This window comes from Quercus suber, unplaced genomic scaffold (genome assembly GCF_002906115.3).
Source record: "Quercus suber isolate HL8 unplaced genomic scaffold, Cork oak 2.0 scaffold_426, whole genome shotgun sequence".
In the NCBI taxonomy this organism is placed as follows: domain Eukaryota; kingdom Viridiplantae; phylum Streptophyta; class Magnoliopsida; order Fagales; family Fagaceae; genus Quercus; species Quercus suber.
This window is the reverse complement of record NW_027069877.1, coordinates 210,418-231,979: the sequence shown is the minus strand read 5'-3', so window position 1 is coordinate 231,979 and position 21,562 is coordinate 210,418. Positions and strand designations below refer to the sequence as shown.

The 21,562-nt window shown below is 33.7% G+C and overlaps 1 protein-coding gene and 2 long non-coding RNA genes across 4 annotated transcripts; 1 reads left to right on the top strand and 2 right to left on the bottom strand.

The window, feature by feature from the left end:
• Positions 1 to 4,327: 4,327 nt before the first annotated feature.
• On the bottom strand, positions 4,328 to 6,917 carry LOC136062559 (uncharacterized). The gene is made up of 2 exons (XR_010624286.1): positions 6,755 to 6,917; positions 4,328 to 5,857 (listed from the first exon to the last, which is right to left on the bottom strand). It is a non-coding gene; the product is annotated as an uncharacterized LOC136062559 (long non-coding RNA).
• On the top strand, positions 4,335 to 10,213 carry LOC112025733 (uncharacterized). Its single transcript, XR_002884278.2, has 3 exons — positions 4,335 to 5,456; positions 5,757 to 5,832; positions 10,008 to 10,213. It is a non-coding gene; the product is annotated as an uncharacterized LOC112025733 (long non-coding RNA).
• Positions 10,214 to 11,703: 1,490 nt separating this feature from the next.
• Positions 11,704 to 19,640, bottom strand: LOC112025736 (uncharacterized). 2 transcript variants are annotated; one of them, XM_065761737.1, is made up of 3 exons: positions 18,885 to 19,640; positions 16,934 to 18,634; positions 11,704 to 12,318 (listed from the first exon to the last, which is right to left on the bottom strand). In XM_065761737.1, exons 2-3 carry the CDS (start codon positions 18,563 to 18,565, stop codon positions 11,974 to 11,976), a joined length of 1,977 nt encoding a protein of 658 aa, XP_065617809.1. In that variant the 5' UTR covers positions 18,566 to 18,634; positions 18,885 to 19,640; the 3' UTR covers positions 11,704 to 11,973. The 2 variants fall into 2 exon arrangements, with proteins under 2 accessions (XP_065617809.1, XP_065617808.1); XM_065761736.1 differs by having other exon boundaries at positions 16,934 to 19,013; positions 19,427 to 19,640.
• Between the last annotated feature and the right edge of the window lie 1,922 nt (positions 19,641 to 21,562).

Here is a 21,562-nt window from a genome sequence, read left to right as displayed (position 1 = left end):
CCCTAATATAATTAAGGTCTTAGAAAATCAAACTTTTCTTCAGTTAAAATATTAATGGTCCTTAATTTTATCTCAAATCAATTATGAAACTAAAGATGTAGGGGTATTGGGCCCAGAAACTCATTATATATATATATATATATTGGGCCTAAGGCCCAAGCCGAGGATGAGAGGTCGTCCGAGGAGGAGTAAACATTGTCAAGAGAGTCCGTGTTAGTAAATGAAGAAGTTAGTTTTGGTCATAATGGCCCAGGAAGGTGGGCCGAGGATGAATGCCTCCTCGGCTAACCAAAGCCGAGGTCCGAAAAGGTGATTTGCCAACCAAGGGAACATTCCAGGAAGTTCTGTTGGTACAGATAAGCATCGTAGAAACATAGGACAGGGGGGAGTCCTAAAATATCTAAGAAGAAAGCTACTACCACCGCATTAAATGCTCTGCAACTAACTCTCTGGCCGTATTAATGTGGAGATGATACCTGAACAGTGGTTTTTAACCTTATAGTTACTACATAAAGACTTTAGGAAGGTGCTAATGGGACAAGTATCAACACCAACCATCTGGCCTGCACGTGGAGGGTAAAGATAAAAGGGGAAGAGAGTATAAAAGAAGAAGGAAGAAATGAGGAAAGGGGATCGAGAAATTAAGGGAAAAAGATTGTAGCAATCAAGAATTGCATTTGTAACCGAAACTTAAGAGAAATATATAAGAACTAAACTCCTCGGGCTATGCCGAGGATGATTTTATTCAGTATAAACTTGTCTATCTTCATTCTCTTGTCATCTGAATGCACTTTAGTGGTTGTTTGATTCATTAAAGCTTAGTTTTCCAACTCACTCTCTACAAATTCATTGTTTTGGGCTTTTTGGGCCTAAGTTCATCCGTCTTTTGGGCTAAGGGCTCAAATCTAGTCCTTTCAAAAGAAAAGCTACTTTCACTGACATTAAAATTATAGGTGTTGATATAGTGGAGATACAGACTTTAGTGGCATAAGAAATCATTATAAAATCTATATATAAAGCATAAATCATACAAAAAAAAAACACCTAAGAACCACCCGGTTTGTAGGTGACAATGTGAACATAATACAGTGACATTTGTTGGTTGCATGAATTAGAGGAAATTTTCCCAAATTTATTTAGTTTAAATTTTGTTTTACTAGAAAACTTCATAGATTAATTATGACAAACAATAATAGTTTCATGAAATCAATGGATAATAAATAATTTCTTACTAAATTTATCAAAATGCACCGCGCATTACACGAGATGTACACTAGTTCAATATAGCGTATGTTTTATACTTTATATGACTATATCGCTATTAATTAAAAAAGAGAATAAATTCAGTAAGGATTTGGTGTAAAAGGAGACTTTTACCCCTCCAATAATAAAATGCCACAACAAATTGTTGCAAATAAAAGAAGAGAGTCTGCCACACTGAATCTTGCTCTCATTAAAACACCTTTCATAATACAAAAAACCAAATCCCAGCCAAAGCTTCCTTTGGTAGACAGAGACATTGTTGCTCCGTTGCAAAGCTGAGAAGCCTCTGTTGTCGTTGGTGGAGCAATCATGGGCGTGGCAAATGCTGTCTAATGACTATTCTTGGCCTTTACTAGTGATGTTTGAGAAGGTTGGGATGCCTTACCAATTTGTAGAGCTTGGTAAGTTTTGGAGGGACCCCACATGATTCAATTGGATGGGTTGACAGTACTACTACTAATACTATGTTGATGTTGTGCTTGTTGGTTAAACTATTGGTTTTAGAGCTAGATCTAAACTTGGAATGGTAGATCTAGGATGGGTTAGTCTGTTCAGCTTATGAAATGAAAATTGTGTTTGGTTGCTTTGTTGCCTTTACTTGGAAGCTTATCAACTTGGTAGCATTGTCATAAGCGTAGCCGAAAGTAGGGGTGTGCAGCCAACTTGCCAACCCACAAAAACCGACGCGACCCAACCCAACTCGCTAGGTTGGGTCCGTTTTTAGGGCTTGGTGGGTTGGGTTGGGTTACAAATTTTTTTTATGGAAGATTGGGTTGGGTTTGGGTCATAAAATTCCAAACCCGCCAAACCCAACCCACCCATATATATTATATAATTAATAATTTTTTAAAAATAACTAGCTCTTCCTATCTTATATAAAAACCAATTAGTTTACATAAACCCTAGTAAATTACTATTGTTGTTTAGTTGTTAGTGTTGTTTGCTTTTAAGGAGTTACATTGATACTAATCTTTTGGTTTTTTTTTTTAATATATTTATATTTATATTTTTTCTATTCAATTTAATAATTTCAAAAAATTCCCTTAACCCGACCCATGCACACCCCTAGCCGAAAGCTTCTCGGCTTGGTGGCATCATTGGTGGTGCGGCAGCAACTCAAGGAGGAAGCTTTGCAGGAGATCTGTTTTTTTTTTTCCTTATTATTTTATCATGCAAGTGTAATAGAGTGTGATCTAGTGTAATAGGCTCTATTATCTTATTTGCAAAAGTCTGATGTGTCACATTATTATTGGATGGTGTAAATGTGGACTTTTACACTACATCCTTACCAAATTTGCACTCATTAAAAAGATATACCTTTTTCAACAAAAATTATCCAAAAGTCAATTAATTAACAACCAAGGCTATGTTTGGTTCAGTAAATTGGGTAATATGACTATTTGCCTCCACATTTGTCCAATATAAATCCTTATTTCTTTTGGACTTAAAAATTAAACTTCCAAAATTTCTCTCACAATATCTTTGGTTCACTTTTTGAAAGGTATGTCAATTTCCAAAATATTATGTTCATCTTAAATATTTTGTTTGGATTTATGTATACATTTTTACCGATGTAGCATTGTAATGTATTCAGGCTGATTTTTTCATATTCTGTGCCAATTGAGATTTTTGATTTTTTGTACGATGCATATACTTGGTAAGGATTTGTATTATTTTTGGTGTTTTGGTTGCTTTTAGTTCAATTAAAATTTGGAGGTTAAATTGTGATATTATTGAGTCACTATGGCATTATTTTTTCAGTTACTATCATGAAATTCTAACAGTTTTATAGCTAATTGATTAAGATATCATTCTTTCAATTTTCACCCTATTATAATTATGATCTTAAAAAATCAAACTTTTCTTCAATTAAAATGTCAATGTGCCTTAATTTTAACTCTAATATCAATTTTGAAATTAAAGAAAAGCTACTTTCACTGACATAAAAATTGTAGGTGTTGATATAGTGGAGATAGAGACTTTAGTGGCATAAGCAATGAAGAAATTAACACTATAGAATCTATATATAAAGCATAAATCATACAAAAAGACACCTAGGAACCAACATGTTTGTAGGTGGCAATGTGAACTATGATCTGGTGACATTTGTTAGTTGCATGAATTAGAAGAATTTCCCTCCCAATGTATTTAGTTTGAATTTAGTTTTACTAGAAAACTTCAAATATTAACTATGACTAACAATAATAGTATTCATGAATGGGTCATAAATAATTTCTTACAAAATTTATCAAAATACAATGTGAATTGTGTGGGATATCGGCTAGTGTACAATAATGAATAAACTAAAACCTGAGGAGTTGCACTTTGTAAGTAGAAGACTGAAGTTCAAGCTTGAAAAATGAAGTGAGATACTTTGATTAGCCAAAGATGATTTATTCTAGGGCCTTTTTTTGTTTAAGAAATGTTTAATGAGATATTTTGGGCTAAAATCAACTAAAACACACTCAACAGCCTAAAGTTTAATTACACAAGCAAGAAACAACAAAAAAAACCCAAAAGGGCTTGGAGCTTTGAATGAAATCCCATCAATCCTACAACGATCTTGTTTTGACACGAACAAAGTTTCTTTCCAAACTAGTTTGGAGAGAAACTCTTCAAATTTCTCATATATATCTTTTTTGGGTATGAATTTTGAAAATCTAACTATCAAATTTCATATTCCTTATATTCTTAACATGCATATTAAATTTCATTCAAATCAGATATTATTTATGGTTCAATCAATAAAATTTATTTTTTATACACAATTTTAAACTTGAAATTTTAACATTTGTTTGATGAAATAGCAATTGATCTTTGATTTTTTTTTGAAATTTTGCAAGGATGAAGAATATAATAATAACATGTAATCTAACGGTTAGATTTTTAATATTCACACTCAATATAAAGATATATGAAGAGTTTGAAAGGTTTATCTCCAAACTAATTTAGAGAGAAACTTTGTTATTTTGACACACACTAATGCTCATGCAATTTGGATCGTTTAGCCTATGGGGAGGGGGGCGTGGGGGTAGTACATCAAACATAAAGAAACCAAAGAATGAATTTTTGAATTATCATGATTTTATTATTTCACCGCAGAGGACAATATCAGAAAAGGGGAAAGAGTAAGGCACCCCCAATGATGCTTTGGTCCTTTAAGTGATCTATTCCAGATGAATTAATCTTCTTCACACCTTATATCCTAAATCATAAACAGTAAACTGAAAGAGCATCATATTTATGATTATTCCCTTTTTATCCCCCTGCATACATATTTGTCCTCACTCCTGAGTCCTGACTCCACCCACTTGTTACAAACCCCATGCCATGAAAGCAAAATAGCATGGGACTGAAAAAAAATAACAAAAAGAGATGCTCACAGTGAATAGAATCCCACTGACAGTCAAAAAGTTGAGCATTCTCTAATCTCTACCCTTTTTGTTTCACCCATTTCATCTCACTAATAAGTGTTGAGGCAAAAAGCAAAAGAAAACAACACTTAGTGGAGGAGGCATGAAACATGATGGTACTCCCTCCTATATATTTTTCCAGCTATCTTTTCCCAACCTAAAAAACCCCACTACAACCCCACATCACAAACAGGCCAGCCCACTCTCTTACATGCAAAGCAAGCTATAATCATTAGGAGATAACCCTCACACTAATTATTTACAATATCTATCCCTCTCATGCTGCTTCACCATTTCATTTGTTTGATCTGATGCCCTTCCAAAACTCATATAGCTTCGAGGCTGGTCATGGTATCAATAAGTACTAGAAAAGGCAGTGAGAGATATAACCTTATTGTCTGTACTCCTGGCGGCGTCGGCGCAGAACAGGTGCTCCGCTTTAGTGTGTTCTTGTTATGTACCATCAACGAGTTTGGACAACAAAGGTGAAGAAAGCAACAGAACCAGCAACAATAACAATACGAGGAAGCAATCTCTTGCTGAAAAGAGAGATGGGGTCATGGAAGAGCTCCATAATCATGAATTACAACTTCAAAATGGGGGCAACTACAGTAGGAGTAGTGGGTCTAATGGGCCACATATTGATCATCCTACTCTTAGGAGTAATCTCAAGAAAACAACAATAGTGGATGGTAATCAACTAAGGCGAGAAAAGAGGAAAGTTAGTTGGCCTGATGCTCATGGCAAAGATATTGCTCATGTCCATGAATTTGAACCAAGGTAAAACCATCCCCCACCAACTTTGCTTTCATGATGGGTTTTCAATTGATTAGAAAAAATGTCAGTACACACATTTTCTTGAATAGTTCCAGTGGTGTTTTGTCATAGACTTATATCGTTGGGAACTAATTCAAGAACTGCAAACCTTTTTCCCAAATGAAATATGCGACAAGAAGAGATCATGATGTCAAGCTTAGGAACCAAAACCCATCCATAGTTCGTCACAACTTTTTATTAGAATTTGGATTTTGGTTAATTACACCAACTCTGATATATTTCTCACTCTTTATCTGTTTGTAGTGCGTCAGAGGATGGGGAACTCGGGGGAGTAAGGAACTCTTGTGTTTGTGCTATTCAGTGAATCCAGATGTCTAAGGTACAATGCCCTGCCTCTCAATAACCTATATTCAAGTTTTAAAATTTCTATAAACATCATGTGTATAAGTATATATGCCACTAAATTCAAGCATGATGTATGAAATTTCATACTAGTATAATGTTCATATGTGGATGTTGAACCCATAATATATAAATAAATAAATAATGGGCAGTAACCTGCGCACAATACTTCCACTGACCCCATAATATATGATTACATTATTTTAAAAATGATTCTTCTGCTTACTTAGAAGGTATAGCTCTTACTAAACCATTTAATTGAATTCTCAAAAGCCATCAAAGGAGAAAGTTATGGAGCATTTAGGTGTGCACAATAGCAAAGGAAAATAGTAAGTCTTAATTGTTCAAACAAATGTATCTGAACTTGAGGCATGAGGCAAAAGTACTAAAACATCATTTGAGAGACAAAACTACAGGCAGCACGGGTAAACAATTTTTGTAGTAATCATATATGTGCATCATGATATGATATATAATGTGAATACACTGAATAACTTTCACACAAGGTCAAGCAGTCAATACATTTGTCCGATATAAAATCTTAATTGTTAAATACACACTCTTTCCACTTCAGCCTACCATAAGCTACATATACCTTAACTCAGACGTCTATTCTAAAAGATGTTTGGTAGAATTTTCATAAGCTCAATCTAGGAAACAAACCCAAATTGGAATTCTCTATAATCAGCAATCATACTACACAAAACTAAAAGGTGAGAATGCTTCTCAAATGGGAATGCACGGCAAGAAGTCAAGCTACTTGTGAAAGGCAAATACATATATTTTCAGAAAGTCATCTAATCTGAAATTGTTAGGTGAACTGCTAATGTTAGACAGGTTTCATTTCTTCATATTGCTACCAAGTAAAATTATTCATGAATTAAGTATTACCAAATTACCTGGCGAAAGGATAAGCATTGCATATGGTATTCAAGTACCTCCCAACACAATTCAGGGATTGAGATTTGAGCAATTGTCCGTTTTGAAGTAGCAAGCTGTCATGAAAAGGACTGACATCTAAAAGAACAATCAATGTGAGGTGATCACAGAAAAACAGATTGACATAAATACGCAATAGACAAAAAGGTTAAATCCAGACGACAATTTATTTGCAAGCAACAGAAACCTCTTGTGTCATTTTCTAACATTTTCTTTAGTCCTGATTAAGATGTGCTGTCCTAACAATCTTGACATTGTTTTCTTCACGACTAAAACTAACATTTGGTTTTTTTAAATTTTGGGTTGTTTTTATTTGGTCAAAGTTTGGCAACAAGCTTGGTTGTAGCTTTGAGATTACAACCTCACTTAATATATTTTTATTAGATGTGAATTTTGACATATTCACTATTAGATTACATTTTCTTTTTATATTCTTCGTACTTGCAAAATTTCTAGAAAATCAAAAATCAATAACTATGTTATCAATAAAATGTTTAATTTCAAGTTTTTGTAATCTAAAACTATGCATAAAAAATAATTTTATAGATCGAATAGTAAATAATATCTGATAGGCATGAAATTTAATATATGTGTTAAGAGCATCCAATTCAACTGTTAGAATTTCAAAATATATAGTCATGTTAATTTTTTTTAGCCTTAACTTTTCAAAATTTTCATTTTGAATTTTTATATTTGATTCTGTTTTTATATTGACCATTTTACGTTTTGAAATTTCCATTTTAACCCTTCATAATTAATTTTGTTTTTGTTTGGCTCCTTATGTTCAAAAAATTTCATTTCACAAAAGGCTGAAAGGCTAAAATGAATGGTCAAAATAAAAATTTTAAAACATAAAGGTCCAAAATGAAAATACTCAAAACTTTAAAGACAAAACTTTAATCTTTTGTTCATTCTAGGAAATAGATATACAATATGCCGGGCCGCCGGCTCTATATGTGAAGCAACTAATGTGGCTGCCTAAGGCCTCAAGTAGAAAAAAGGTCCCCAAATTTTAACGAATAGAGTTTTTTTAATATATATTATATTATTATAATGGTAGTGATTAAGTCCAAATATTAGCTAATAAATAAAATAATATTTTTTTATCAAATGAAAAAAAGAAAAAAAAAATATTACGTCCACAACATTTTTCACAATACTTTTAGAATAAGTCATAAGTGGTAGGTTGTTCAAGGAATTATTGATAACAAAAAATTAATTTCAATGATAGGTTCAAATAGAACCAGTAACAAATTAATATCTAGGATTTGTTATGAAAATATTATGAATGTAACACTTCTAAAAAAAAGAGCAATAAAAAAAAATTCACAACAGTTTCACAAGTTGAGTTGACAAACTTTTACTAGTTTTCATCTAAGTCCACTGCTAACATCACTTTTTTACTTACGTTATAATCTGCCACATTAATAGGTGTGAAAAGTTTTGTCAAATTTTTTGTCTATAGACTTTCAAAAAAAAAAATCTACATGATTCATGTTAATTAATAGTAATTTTGCATCTAAAACAAGATAATAGAATTTAAGTAATATCTAAATTTTTTAAAATCATATTTAAATATATAAAATGCCTCAATTTCAGTTTTCGCCTTAGGTTCCCAACTACATTAAGCTTCCCCTCAAAATATCTCCGTATAAGCAAAGTGACGTTCCTTTTACAGAGTAGGATATGTGATATATATATATATATATATATCCCCAAAATTATTTTTAAAAAAAAAAAAAAACATTTTTAGTTGTACTTGTGCGCCTGTGCACATATACAAACAAAAAAAAAATGGCAATTTAAATCTTACATTTTTATTACCCTAAATGTTACCATGACTTTTGAGTGGAGTTGTACAGTGCCTTTGTGTTAGAACACCTTTTCTTTTTCTTGTGTATGTGTTTGTTTCTCAAAAAAAAAAAAAAAAACCAATTTATACACACGAAAAACCAATTTATTTCCACACGTTAGGATTTTATCGAAGCGGAAAAAACTCATCTAGAAACTATTAATGTTATCTCTCTCTCTCTCTCTCTCTCTCTCTCCAAGAGTGCACCAAAAAAAAAAAAAAACTATCATTGTCTTTAGAATAAATGGTGCTATTTTTGCGCATTGGTATGGAACATCTTGTTACATCATCTAAATTTTCATCTGCCCTCCCCTCTAAGATTTTATTCATACAAATTTGGCAAAACTATAGTGCATGGGGACTCGAACTAGAAATGACGATCTAATTTGAATGGATAGGTGGGTTTTAGTAACTCAACTAGTAAAGTTTTAGTAGTTAAAGAAGAAATTTGGGATTTGTGAAATTTGGGATTTGTACTATGTTTACCCTAAAAATCAGTTTGTGTTTTCACCTAATGATAAAAAGAAATAGTTATAAAGCGGATGTTATAGGTTAAAATTCTATCACATCTATTTGAAAATAATAAATTTTGAATGGGCTGGAATTTGGGATGAAAATTTTAAATTAGTAAAACTTAATTATTCTTTAACTAAATTCTTGAGATTACAATTCTTATGAATATATCAATTCCAATGAAATGTGAAAATTCTTGCTCCTACCTCTTAGGTAGGAAATGTCAATTCTTGCAAAACTTGTATATATGAAAATTGCTAATTCTTAAATCCAACTTATCACATTTTCTTTTCACTAACTACATAGGGTAAATTTTAGAACAATAATATTTATTTTTCACTCAAATAAGATGTTTATTAATGTTCAATGATATTTTTTTCACTAAAAAATATTCATAATTGTCAAATTATTAATTTTTTAGTTATTGAAATAATATGTATAAGATTATTTTATATGATTGGATTTTAAATTCTAAATATATTTTTTCAATAATATGATATAAATTCAAATTTTAAGTATATCCAAACAACATAAATGTCATCTCTCAAAATTTTAATTCTTGTTAATTTAAACTCTCGAGAATTTATAACTCTAGTCTTGAAACTCCCATCAACCAAACGGGTCCTAACTCCAAAAACAAAATGGGGTCTCTAAAACCAAGCAAGCATGAGCAAAAGAGAATGGACAATGCGATAACTAGAGTTTATTTGATTTAACTCACTTCCTTTTCTTCTCTAGTTTACCTTGAAGGTTCCATTTCTCATTTTCCATTGTTGTTTACTACTTACTAGCAGTACTCTTACTACATTTCAACTCACATAATTCTTTCTTTTTCTCTTTTCTTGCAGGTGGATCTCCTTGCATACTTTTCTTCTGAAACATAGTATAAGATTCAAATATTTAGTCTTTTGCTTAGTCAAAGTAAAGTCGATTTGGATGTAGGAAGTCCAAAAGAAAAAGAAAATTCTTATCGACTAGAACAAAGGAAATGAAAAGTTATTTTTTGTTCATCAAAATGCCTCCAAGCATATGAAGGCCCTAGCCTTTTTCTTTATACTCTTTTTTTTTATTATTATTTTTTCTGTATATGTTTTATTTTGTAAATACGAGCTTTGGAATATAAGAAAAACATTGAAATGACCCTAGTTAAGACTTGATGCTTCTAGGTGAATGAGCAGCAAGAATAGGAAGAACGAGCTGATAAATAAATCTAGAGGTTAATCCTATAAGAATAAGGTGATATTAGGAGGACTGATTTGAAATGCTTTAAATGTATGCTCATGCATGCAAGAAAAATAAATAAAAACTGAGTTTTAGAATCTTGCTCAAGTTAGATAAAGGTTTGCTCGAGTGAGGGATATGAAAACTTTCTATTTGGACCTTGCTATGAGCTAGAGATAGGTGAGACTTTCTACCTAATTTTGAAAACTATTACTGAAGAGCTCAAGCTAGAAGAGTAGTTCGCCCAAGAGAGGTGCATTCTTTCTTGCTCCTTGAACAAGACAACATTTTAGGGTATGATTTCAATAAGTATGATTTCTACTGAATTTGGCAAAACCAAGCAAAATGAGTCTTGTTATCTCAAAATGAGTCTTGTTATCTCCCCTAACGGTTAGTGACAACCTTGACAACATTTTACAGTGCTTCTCAGTTCTCCCTACATAAATGACCTTTCAAAGGTTTATTTTTTTCACTGGGAACTCTTCATTGCTTACATATAATCATCCATATTCATCTATTTAAAGAGTTTTATGATAGATTTCACAAATTTAGCACACCATACATAAAAATTCACATGCCTCTCCAAGATTGCTACTAGTAAAATCCAAGCTTTGTTATAACCTAAGGATGATTTTCCTAGAACTTGTTAGCAAAGCCAATTGAGTGGAGGGGCAAATATCTTCTTCAGAAAAATGACTGATTCATGCCTCTAAGCCTACTTCAAGGATTTGATTCCCAAATGAGAAAAACAGAGGCTGATAAAAGTAAGAATAACACCCCTAGAATCCAACTTCTGAGGTTTGATTCCCACATAAAAAAATAAATAAAACCAGAGGCTGATAAACCAAGGATAACAAGATGCACAATCAATGATGCTTCCTTTGGAGAATCCAATTCCCTGCGTCCCCTAGAAAAGGAGAAAAATTGAAACGAATAAAAATGATAAAAAAAAACAAAAGAAAAGTGAAGACAAATTGTACTTTAAACCCCATAATTTAGATGTGGTTTTAAATTAATCAACAAATACATTTAAAGGAAACGACACCGAGTTATTATTTCAACACAGACTTATTACATGTAAACATTATTTCACTCTTAAGTCATATTTAAGTATTTTCCACTACCTTTTCCACGCTGTGGGTTTATTGTTTATAGTTTGAATTGAATCGTTATTGAAAGTGTATCGTGTAATTTGGAACTTCTCAGAGGGTTAAATTTGAAACCACCTATAGTTGGATTAAAATTTAATTTGCCAAATAAAATCTTTTGCCACAAATGAAACATCTTAATTACTATTTGTAATCATAACTAAGTCGGGCAGTATAAAATGAAAGTGAATCAAGTAATCTAAATGGTGAAAACATCCACCAATGGCAAGCAATTGTTGCAAGAATCACAATATTGTTTCTCTTTTCCACCCCCACCTCAAGGATCATAACTTCCATCGGGAAGCAGGGCCCTACTTTTTTCCCTTGCAGTATCATGAATTTATGAATTAATGAAACACTATTTCCTATTTGTATCTGCTGAGTTCCTTTACTGATCTACATTTATCTTTTACATCTGGCTCTTACTCTCAACACTGTCTTGGCTTCATTGGTTATTATGACTTTTCCCTTTCTTTGATTTGTTCTTCTCTTGCATCTTCTTCTTCTTTGCTTCAGCAGTAATCCAACAGTACTCCAAGGGAATTGCAAATGGGTCTTGAATATTTTCTATCCTATTGCTAGAACTGGCGGTGGATGAGCTAGGGCGGTTATAAGGGGCTTTTATCCACTGAAACCAAGATGAACTCGAGGAGTGCGTCACTGCAGGGCTCTCTCGCCCTGAAGCAGGAGGGCTTGATGGGGGTGTCGCAAACTCATCCAAGGGCTGAAGTTCTTCAAACTTTGTAAAAGTAACCAGAACTTTGATAGTGGGAACCACCGGAATGGCAACCTGAATGTAAGTACAGGGAAGTTTTTTAACACAAAAGAACATGAAGATCAATATCTACAGTAAAAAATAAAAGCTTCAAATCACCTAATACTCCTATAAAAGCTACTTAGCCTGAACAACTCCTACTGTAATCTTCTATTGAATATTGGATAAAAGTATTCCTTGCATTGCATTTAAAAACCCACAAGAACAAGAAGAAAACATGCAATGGCTTGATCAGTAGCAAAAATTCAGGGGTTCTGCAATTCAAGAACAATGGACCTCTTCATATGCACAAGGAGAAAGAAAATATTGATCATAAAACAATAGTGAGTATTCATCATCAGAAAACAACAGAACACATTTTCCAAAAATTCAAAAACAAAAATCCCAGACAAACTTGTATACTTCTGGTGCTGAAACTATTCTTCAAACTTCAAATATTTCAATCCTATTAACATGCACAAAGTCTTTCAGTGAAGATCCACAGAGGTTATACAGAAAGACCAAAAAACCTTTTTACTAATTCAGAAGTCATTTTTAATCTCACCAGCAGACAATTCCGAATAGTTGAGAAAATAAAGCCGTATTCTTTCAACCCCCAACACCCCCCCACCCCCCCCGGGTGGGGCCGCAAAAGCCCTTTGGCTCTGGCTCAAATTGTAATAGGTGGACTTGATTAGTGTAAGACATTAGTACATTTTGGCCTCCTTCCCTTCTCAAGTTTAGCTCCTTAAGAGAGTATGGATAAAGGAGTGAGGAGAAGGGCCTTTTCTGAATAGAAGTGTAAATCCAAGCTTCTCAACTGCATTATTTAAGTCCAGCACCGATATTTACCACTTGCACAGAGGGTGGTCAACTATCCATTAATTAACCAAGTTTCTAAACATGCTGAGAGTTAAGTAGATCACTTCCTATTTATTTATTTTTGTTAAGCAAAGATCACTTCCTATTTATTAACTTAGTTCAACGCACGTCTTGGGTTTCTTTTACTGTATTCCTCCACAAGGAGATTATTTATTTTTGTTAAGTAAAGATCACTTCCTATTTATTAACTTAGTTCAACCCACGTCTTGGGTTTCTTTACTGTATTCCTCCACAAGGAGATTATAGTTCAAGACATTGCGGGGAAACAAGCACGAAGTTATAGACAAGAAGATAACTTTCCTCATTCTCAGTGACATACCAACAAGATTATCTATGCAACAATTATCAAGCTATTTATACTAAAAATGTCAGAAAACAGAAGATTCGTTCTGATAATAAGGGCAGAGTCCAACATTTGACACTGACCATAAAGAAACATTTCATAAGGAATGAGGTTAGGATTAATTTTACCCCCAATCCCACCCAGAAAATAATAAAAACAAAAACACAAGCTAGTATTACCATAAGACCAGCTAAAATCTATAATGTGGAATTACTGGGCCATTGAGAAACAATATGTTCATAAAACTGGGCATTAAGAAATTAAAATGTTAAAATGGATGAGTGGGCATTCCATAAAGGATAAAATAGTAAACAAAGTTTTTTTTTTTTTTTTTTGATTGAGAAACCTAGTAAACAAAGTTATTCTCTAAAGGTGGGGGTGGCCAGTGGCATCTATTGAGGAAAAGATGAGGGGCAGTTGCCTGACATGGTATGGCCATATGCGATAAAAATCAATAAATGTACTGGTAATAAAAGGTAATAGTTCAAGTTGACAGGCATAAAGGAAAGCCTCAAGTAATTTGGGCAAAAACAATGATAGAAGATATAATAAATGAGGTGACAGTGTGTACGGCCCTTGGATAAAATGGGAGAAATTGACACAAGCAGCATATCCCAGTTATGTTAACTAATTGAGAAGCATTACATACCATAGCAAAGCACAATCCAGCCTGCATTGTTGTCTGTAACATACCAAAACTAGTAAGGTAGCCATCTCTACTCTTAAAGATGAAGAGAGATGGCAGCCTGAGAGTTGACCTAGTGTTCTTATTTTAGGGGACATTACACATCAATTTGTAAGATGGCACAAAAATTCAAGACATATGCATTTTCTCAGTTCCAAACTTGCATGAGACGACTAGGCATAAGAGTTAACTCTCACTTCATAAAAGGGGACAAAGCATAAAAGAATTGACTCCAATTTCATGTAAAGTAATGTGCAACACAATAGTGGTAGTTGTTTCCAGAAGCAAATAGTTCAAGTTTCCAGAATTCCATGTTTTTTAAGAGTAGTTCAGTCATTATAAAAGCTTCACTTCACATTGAAAATACTAGAACTGTAAGCACAATAATTTCTCTCTCCTCACTTTCCCCTCATCTACTTCTGTGCTATTCTTTCTTTGTTCTTATTTTAGGGGACATTACACATCAATTTGTAAGATGGCACAAAAATTCAAGACATATGCATTTTCTCAGTTCCAAACTTGCATGAGACGACTAGGCATAAGAGTTAACTCTCACTTCATAAAAGGGGACAAAGCATAAAAGAATTGACTCCAATTTCATGTAAAGTAATGTGCAACACAATAGTGGTAGTTGTTTCCAGAAGCAAATAGTTCAAGTTTCCAGAATTCCATGTTTTTTAAGAGTAGTTCAGTCATTATAAAAGCTTCACTTCACATTGAAAATACTAGAACTGTAAGCACAATAATTTCTCTCTCCTCACTTTCCCCTCATCTACTTCTGTGCTATTCTTTCTGTGAATTCTAATCTGCAATATTTTGCCAACAAATTTATTTTAATCATCAAATTAAAAGAAAAAAATATATATATTAAAAGATAAGCACTTTGACAAGGTAGTTGCCAATTGAACAATTATGCACTTCTTTAAATCTAAGTTACAAATTACATCACATAATAGCCTCCTCGCCAGATAGTCAGGAACTCACTAAAGGAGGTTCAGCTCATCCAACCATTTTTAAAGTGCCAGGACTCCACTAGTTAAGTCTAAGGCCAGCTAGGTTGATAGGTTTTCTATTTTGTATGACTGGTTTGTGCAGGTTCAGTTTTAAAAACTCAACCAGTACCCAACCCAACTGGGTTCAGGTTAACCAGAATCCCTCTCTTTAACCGTTCATTTTGTGTGGATTCAAATGGGTTGGTTGGTGGGCTTAGGTTGCATTTTCTCAGGTCTACAAATCACAAAATGAAATAAACACCAAATGGAAAATAACATAATTTAGTGTGAACTATGGTTGCCAAGGGCCCAAAATTTTAAATGATAATCAATGTACTATAAAAGAGAGCAGATTAAATGTAGAGAAAGGGCACACATCAAAAACAGGAAAGAAACAACTGAAATCAAAACGCATTTTGGTACTGTGAACAAAATAAAGTTTAAGCACAGGGGAAGATTTAGCCTGCAACAGGTAAGGCCATTCAAACGAGGCAAGAACCAAAGTTTAAAGAATTAAAATTAAAAAATTCCCTGGAATTATAGGAATATGATGCTTAATGGGAGAACCCGACCACAAAGGCCCGTACCCATTTGTTCCAACTTTTATTGCTGTGAAATTAGTATACCTACACAAGCCAAGGCAGTTCAGTTTAAGCTTGGCTTGTTAGCTACCAAGATAGGAAACTGCTTGTAAAAGGGGAACTGATCACAACACTTCTCAATTCAATTCATCCAAGCAACACATCCTTTAAATTCAATAAGCAGTACCAGGTCCAAATCTATGCCATTAAGAAATCCCCATCCATTGTCCTTTTCCACTACCCAAATTACCTAATATACTCAATACATTTCTTGTTTAAAAAAGCAAGTTAAAGTAATATATATATATATAAAAACATTTTCCAACTCTTCAGCCACTTTCTCAACAAATTCCACTATCTATTAGTTTCAGATGAATGCCATTTTCCTTTTCCAGGTAGTATTCTCTCAATCATGTATTAATCAATAAACGATTGATAGGTCTGCGGCTATCAACAAAACAATGTCTCTATATCCTGAACTCTATTTTTCTTATTCCACTACTCAAGTAAAGGACCAGCATTTGGCCCAAAAACAGAAAAAGAAACAAGGAGGGACTAGTATGGCCATCAGGATAAAACATCATTAATCATGATCTCAACTGAGCATGATAATGAAGAATTTCAACTGTTGAGATCCAGGGAGTGCATTTGTCTTAAATTAGATACTCCAATTTCAAAAACTTTATTCCAGACCATGATTAGAAACTTTAATACTTTACTCAGACTGGCTTCACCATGAGTACACCCCTGGTGTACTTAGTTTTATTTTTTTTAATTAAGTTTTCATTCCTAATCAAATAAATAAATAATTTCCCTCTTTGTGACAACATATGGATATCAGATCTCATTTCCTAAGAAGTTCATGACTTCATGCACATGAGATCACCAGCTACATAGGTCATGAAATTGTTTAGATTCATCCAGAAGGTTACCAAGACTAACCTTAAAAAAAGCAATTTCCATCAGATCTGAAACATATAACCATCCCATGCAACCCAGTTTTTTGAAAAAGGTAATTTTTCCACAATAAATAATTAAAAAACTATCTAAATTTATACAAACATTTAAAAAAAGAAGAAGAAGGAGAGGGGGGGGGGGGGGTGAAACTAGAGCATCTCTGTAAAGTAAAAATGAGATGTCAATTACATATATTTGAACAGAAACATACCTTGACGGGAAAGGTTCCCATTGGAAGTTTTGTTGTAAGCAGTTCCCTCAAACGACGAATTGCCTTAACCTTGTTTGCAAGAATGTCAAGCAATGGTAGCAACTCTTCAGTTTGTAGCGGAAAGCTTGGGGAAAGCCAGAGAATAGGCCTCAACCCTTTCTTATACTCATTTTCACGAACTCCATCCTTGTGGCGATTTCTGCTCTCAGAACTCATAGAAGTAGAGGTCTTAGTACTTCCTCTCCGGTGCTCATCCCCCCTTATGACAATCTCCACAGAGTGTCTTCCTGGTTTGGCCTGATTTCTTGATGGAGAATCTCCTAGTAGATCACTCACCTTGTCATCTACGCAGAGAGAACTTCTAGGTGGAGCAATCTTCTTCTGAGCTTCATTTTTCGAATCCCGTTTCCTCCATCCAGCAAACCATCCTTTCTTTTCCTGCTTGGCCTCTCCATTTCTACAACCATCTCCATTCCTACAATCACTCAAATCTTCCACAGGGATCTCCCTGGTCTCATAACAACTATGGCGATGCCCAATAATCCCATCACCATTCTCATTGGTTGATTCTGATGTATCCAACTTAAGCGCAGCTTCAAGTTGTCTCCTTTCATCCTCTGTCAAAATATCACCAAGCTCCTCACTGTCAGTTTCATTTTCATTGCAAGATGAGAAGAATTCATCGTCTGTCATGGCCCCTGGGACTCTCCTAGATTTGATGCTCACAACCACATTGTGCATATCATATACCTTAGCCTTCCATTGGCCCACCATTTCCATTTTCTCCTGTCGCCTCCATGTCAACTGTGGCAAAAGAACTGCCTGAGTCACATCAATCCCAGGCCTGAATATGTTAGTTTGAGACATTGCAGCCACTTCTTGTCGAATCTCTTCTTCTGTTGCTGGAGAACCAGCACCATCCAAAGCATTCATCACCTCCTTATCCTTGTGTGAAATCATGCAAAGCGAACCAGGAGGGACCTTTCCATCCTCTGACCCATCACCAAGGAAAATAATACTCTGATCTGACCGCTGAATCCTAAAACCATCAAACCCAGCCAAAGTCATGTCTGCCCTCAAATTCGCACCCCTCTTCCAAATTTTGTAAGTATCTGAAGGGGCAATCCTTGAAATGAAAGGAATCACAGAACTCTCAAAGTGGAATGTGATTTCCATATAGAAGTCCCTCATCCTTCGCATAGTCCCTATCAAGCGAGGCAACCTTCTACACCATTTTGCCCAGGCCAGTGGCTGGTAATGCCTAACTATAATCATGGCAATCCTTTCTTCTCTACTGCATATCGCTTCCTGTAGTGCACTCCAACCCTGCTCATTCTGCAAGCTCCAATCCGCCCCAGCAACCATAAGCATTTCGGTTGATGTCTCATCACCAAGCTTTACAGCCAAGTGAAGTGGGGTATCACGGTTTGGAACATCCCGCCGATCAATCACAGCAGAGATGGTATCAGCTTTCTCTTCCTCAGCCAACGAAGCTGCCTCAGTGCGAATCTCAGCCGGGTTACAAAGCCTCGGGAGAACCGCAAGTATCCTCTTGAGGCTTGCATAATCCTTCATGACAATGGCCTTATGCACAGGGCTATGAGCATATTTCGAAACATCAATACCCGCCATGCCTCAGGTGTATATACCACCAACCCAGACTAATGTACACAATCCAATTTACAATTCAACCATCCAATACTAGAATTCAATTGGACGCAATTTCAGAGCAGCGAATTCAAACAAACGAAACAGACCCAGTTCACAATTAGTCACCAAAATGAGAAATTCCTTGGAGTTTTTGCAAGATATGAAAAACACCCAATTCAAATTATACCGAAATGGCACAAGAGAACAGCATATAAGACACAGTTGACACCTATATGAGAGACAGAAGAAAAGAATGGAAGGTGGGCCCAAAGCAAGGATCCAAGCGACCAAGAAATCTCACCTTATACTTCTTCTTCTAATTAACCTCCACCTCCTCTTTCTTCTTCTTCCCTTCTATTGCAACCCTCACCCAAAAGAGCTTTAGGCACTCAACCCCACCACCTGTCCCTCCCTCTCTCTCTCTCTCTCTCTGCAATTTAACAAAGAACAAAAGATACTTGTGATCCAATCCAGATCAGACAAAACCAAGAACATGCATGTGGGTGTGTGAAACAAAACAAAATTCTAAAATTTAAACCATAAAATAATTAACAAAAAGAGTTGAAGGAATCTGATAAAGAAATGGAAAAAAAGAAAAAGAAAAGAAGAACATAGAGAATCAAGAAAAGAATAGAAGAAAGCAACAAAACCCCACCATCCCCAAGCAAACCTTACAAAAACTGTTCCTATTGAAAAGGAATAATCACAAAAAGGGAATCAAAGTGAGGTGTTTGTATTGTATCCAAAATTTTTAAAATTAAAAAAAATTCTTTCTCTTTTTGTTTTAAATAAAATGGTACAAACAAAGACAAGAGAGAAAATTTTATGAGAGAATGAATGTACCTCTTGCTTGTTAGGCTTTTAGGGGAGATAAAAAGAATGAGGAGTCAGGAGGAGTGTGATTGATGAATGAAAATAGAGTGTAGAAGAAAGAAATAGGAAGAGGATAGGTATCATTTTCTTTTTTATTCTTTTTATTTTTATTATTATTCAACTTTTTGAACAACAAAGATAACAACACAAAAGAAAGATGGAAATGTAAGAGTCAGAGAAAGACAGAGAGGGTCCTAAATGGGAAGGCATCATGTGAGCCAGAAAAGAGGGAGTTTGCTTTCCTATTTCCTTTTTTCTTTTTCTTTTTTAATTCCTTTTTTTATTAAAAAGTTATTATCATTTTTTTTTTTAATTTAACTGTGTAACTAACACAAGAGACTGGTCTACTCTAATTTTGAACAAAATAAATATATTTTAATTAACTTCAAAAGTATTTGAGCTTTGCTTCAATATTGCTGTGCATTATACCGTTACCGTTACGACTAAAAGTAAACGCATCTTATAATTCATTCAGGGTAAAGAAACACTAAACTTGATCTTTTTCTTTTTTTTTTTTTCTTAAAGTCTAAAATTATAGTTTTATTCATTTATTAAATTTAGAAGGAGATGCCTGAGGTTTAAAAAAAGAAATAGTATTATTACTAGTCCAGTAGGCTAGGGGGGGTATACTGTCAGACAGACTGTCAGGGTAAGATCCGACCCGAAAGGCCTCTTATTAGGGTGGAATTGAATAGAGGTTTAGATTCAAGATCTGATTGGCTATTGGCCTGCGTTTTGAATTGGCATCATTATTATTATTATTATTATTTTTAAGGAATTGATATCATTAATTTATATGATTACTATTATTTATATCTTGCCTGAAAGTGCTTGTGCTTAGCATATTAAATTGGGAGGGAAGGAATCTTGGGGGAAAAAGACAGGGCTTGGACTTGGACTTGGACTTGGACCTCTCTCTCTCTCTCTTCAATTGTTCTACTACTTCACTGTCATAATGATTAATGAACTCTCTAAAATAATAATGATTAATGAAATATAACAAGTAATATGATTACTGGTTTGGGTACTTCTCTTGCTAATAAAAGGAGTAACAGGCTAAAGACATCCTCATCAACTTATTTCTTTTTGTAAATTACATATCATTTTGCTAATAAACCTTGTTTTCCAACATCCACGGTTATGCTTAAATAGAGATATCCTCATTATCCAATATTTTTATTTTTTTAGTACAGATATCCTCATCCTCACCCCCACTTTAAGTGTATAAAAAACAAATATGCTTAAATATTATGTTAGTTCCTGAAATTTAGCCCATGAGCAATTTTGGATCATGGACTAAACTTTAGAAACTTTTTTTTTTTGGGAGAATTAATAGTATACTTTGACAAAAATAAATTAATTACTTCTATTATGTATAAGTTAAAGCATAATCAAATTTAAATCCAATTCCATTAAAATCAATTCTGTTTTTTAATATATATATATATATATATTATTTTTCTCAATAGAAATAATAATTGGTCACTTTTTTCTCAAATTCTTTTTTTGGTTATTAATTGTATGCACTTCTCCAAATAAAATTTTAAAAAAATAAAAATAAAATTTGTGACAAAAAAAATCACTTTTTTTTTTTTAACTGCTAGATAAAAAATATTTAGTAATTTTTTCATAAATTTTTTTTTAGAAAGTAGTTTTTTCATAAGTGGTGTCAGGTTGTGATTAATGTTACCAACTTATGAAAAAAAAAAAAAAAAAATTTACCAACTTATGAAAAAAAAATGAAATTTACCTGGTGCCAATTGTAGATTAAATGCATGGGTGATTCGATATTTCATTGATTTCAATCGCGTTTTCCATACCGTTACAGCCATGTCCATGTATAGTAATTCATTTTTATTATGTTTAATTGATCAATGCGTTTATTTATTTATTTATTTATTTTTTAAGTATATCAATGCGACCAAAAACTGTTGCAGATTTTTTTAATTTTTTTTATATAATTCGATAATTTTGGCAGAAGGGGATTTGAACATGTAAATCTCATTTGCCCAACAAGAACAGTTTGTACTCGATTACTGAAAATGATTATGCTAATAGCTTTTTGTTTTGGGGTGGTATGCTTAAATCTTAATAGTTAATGCCTTT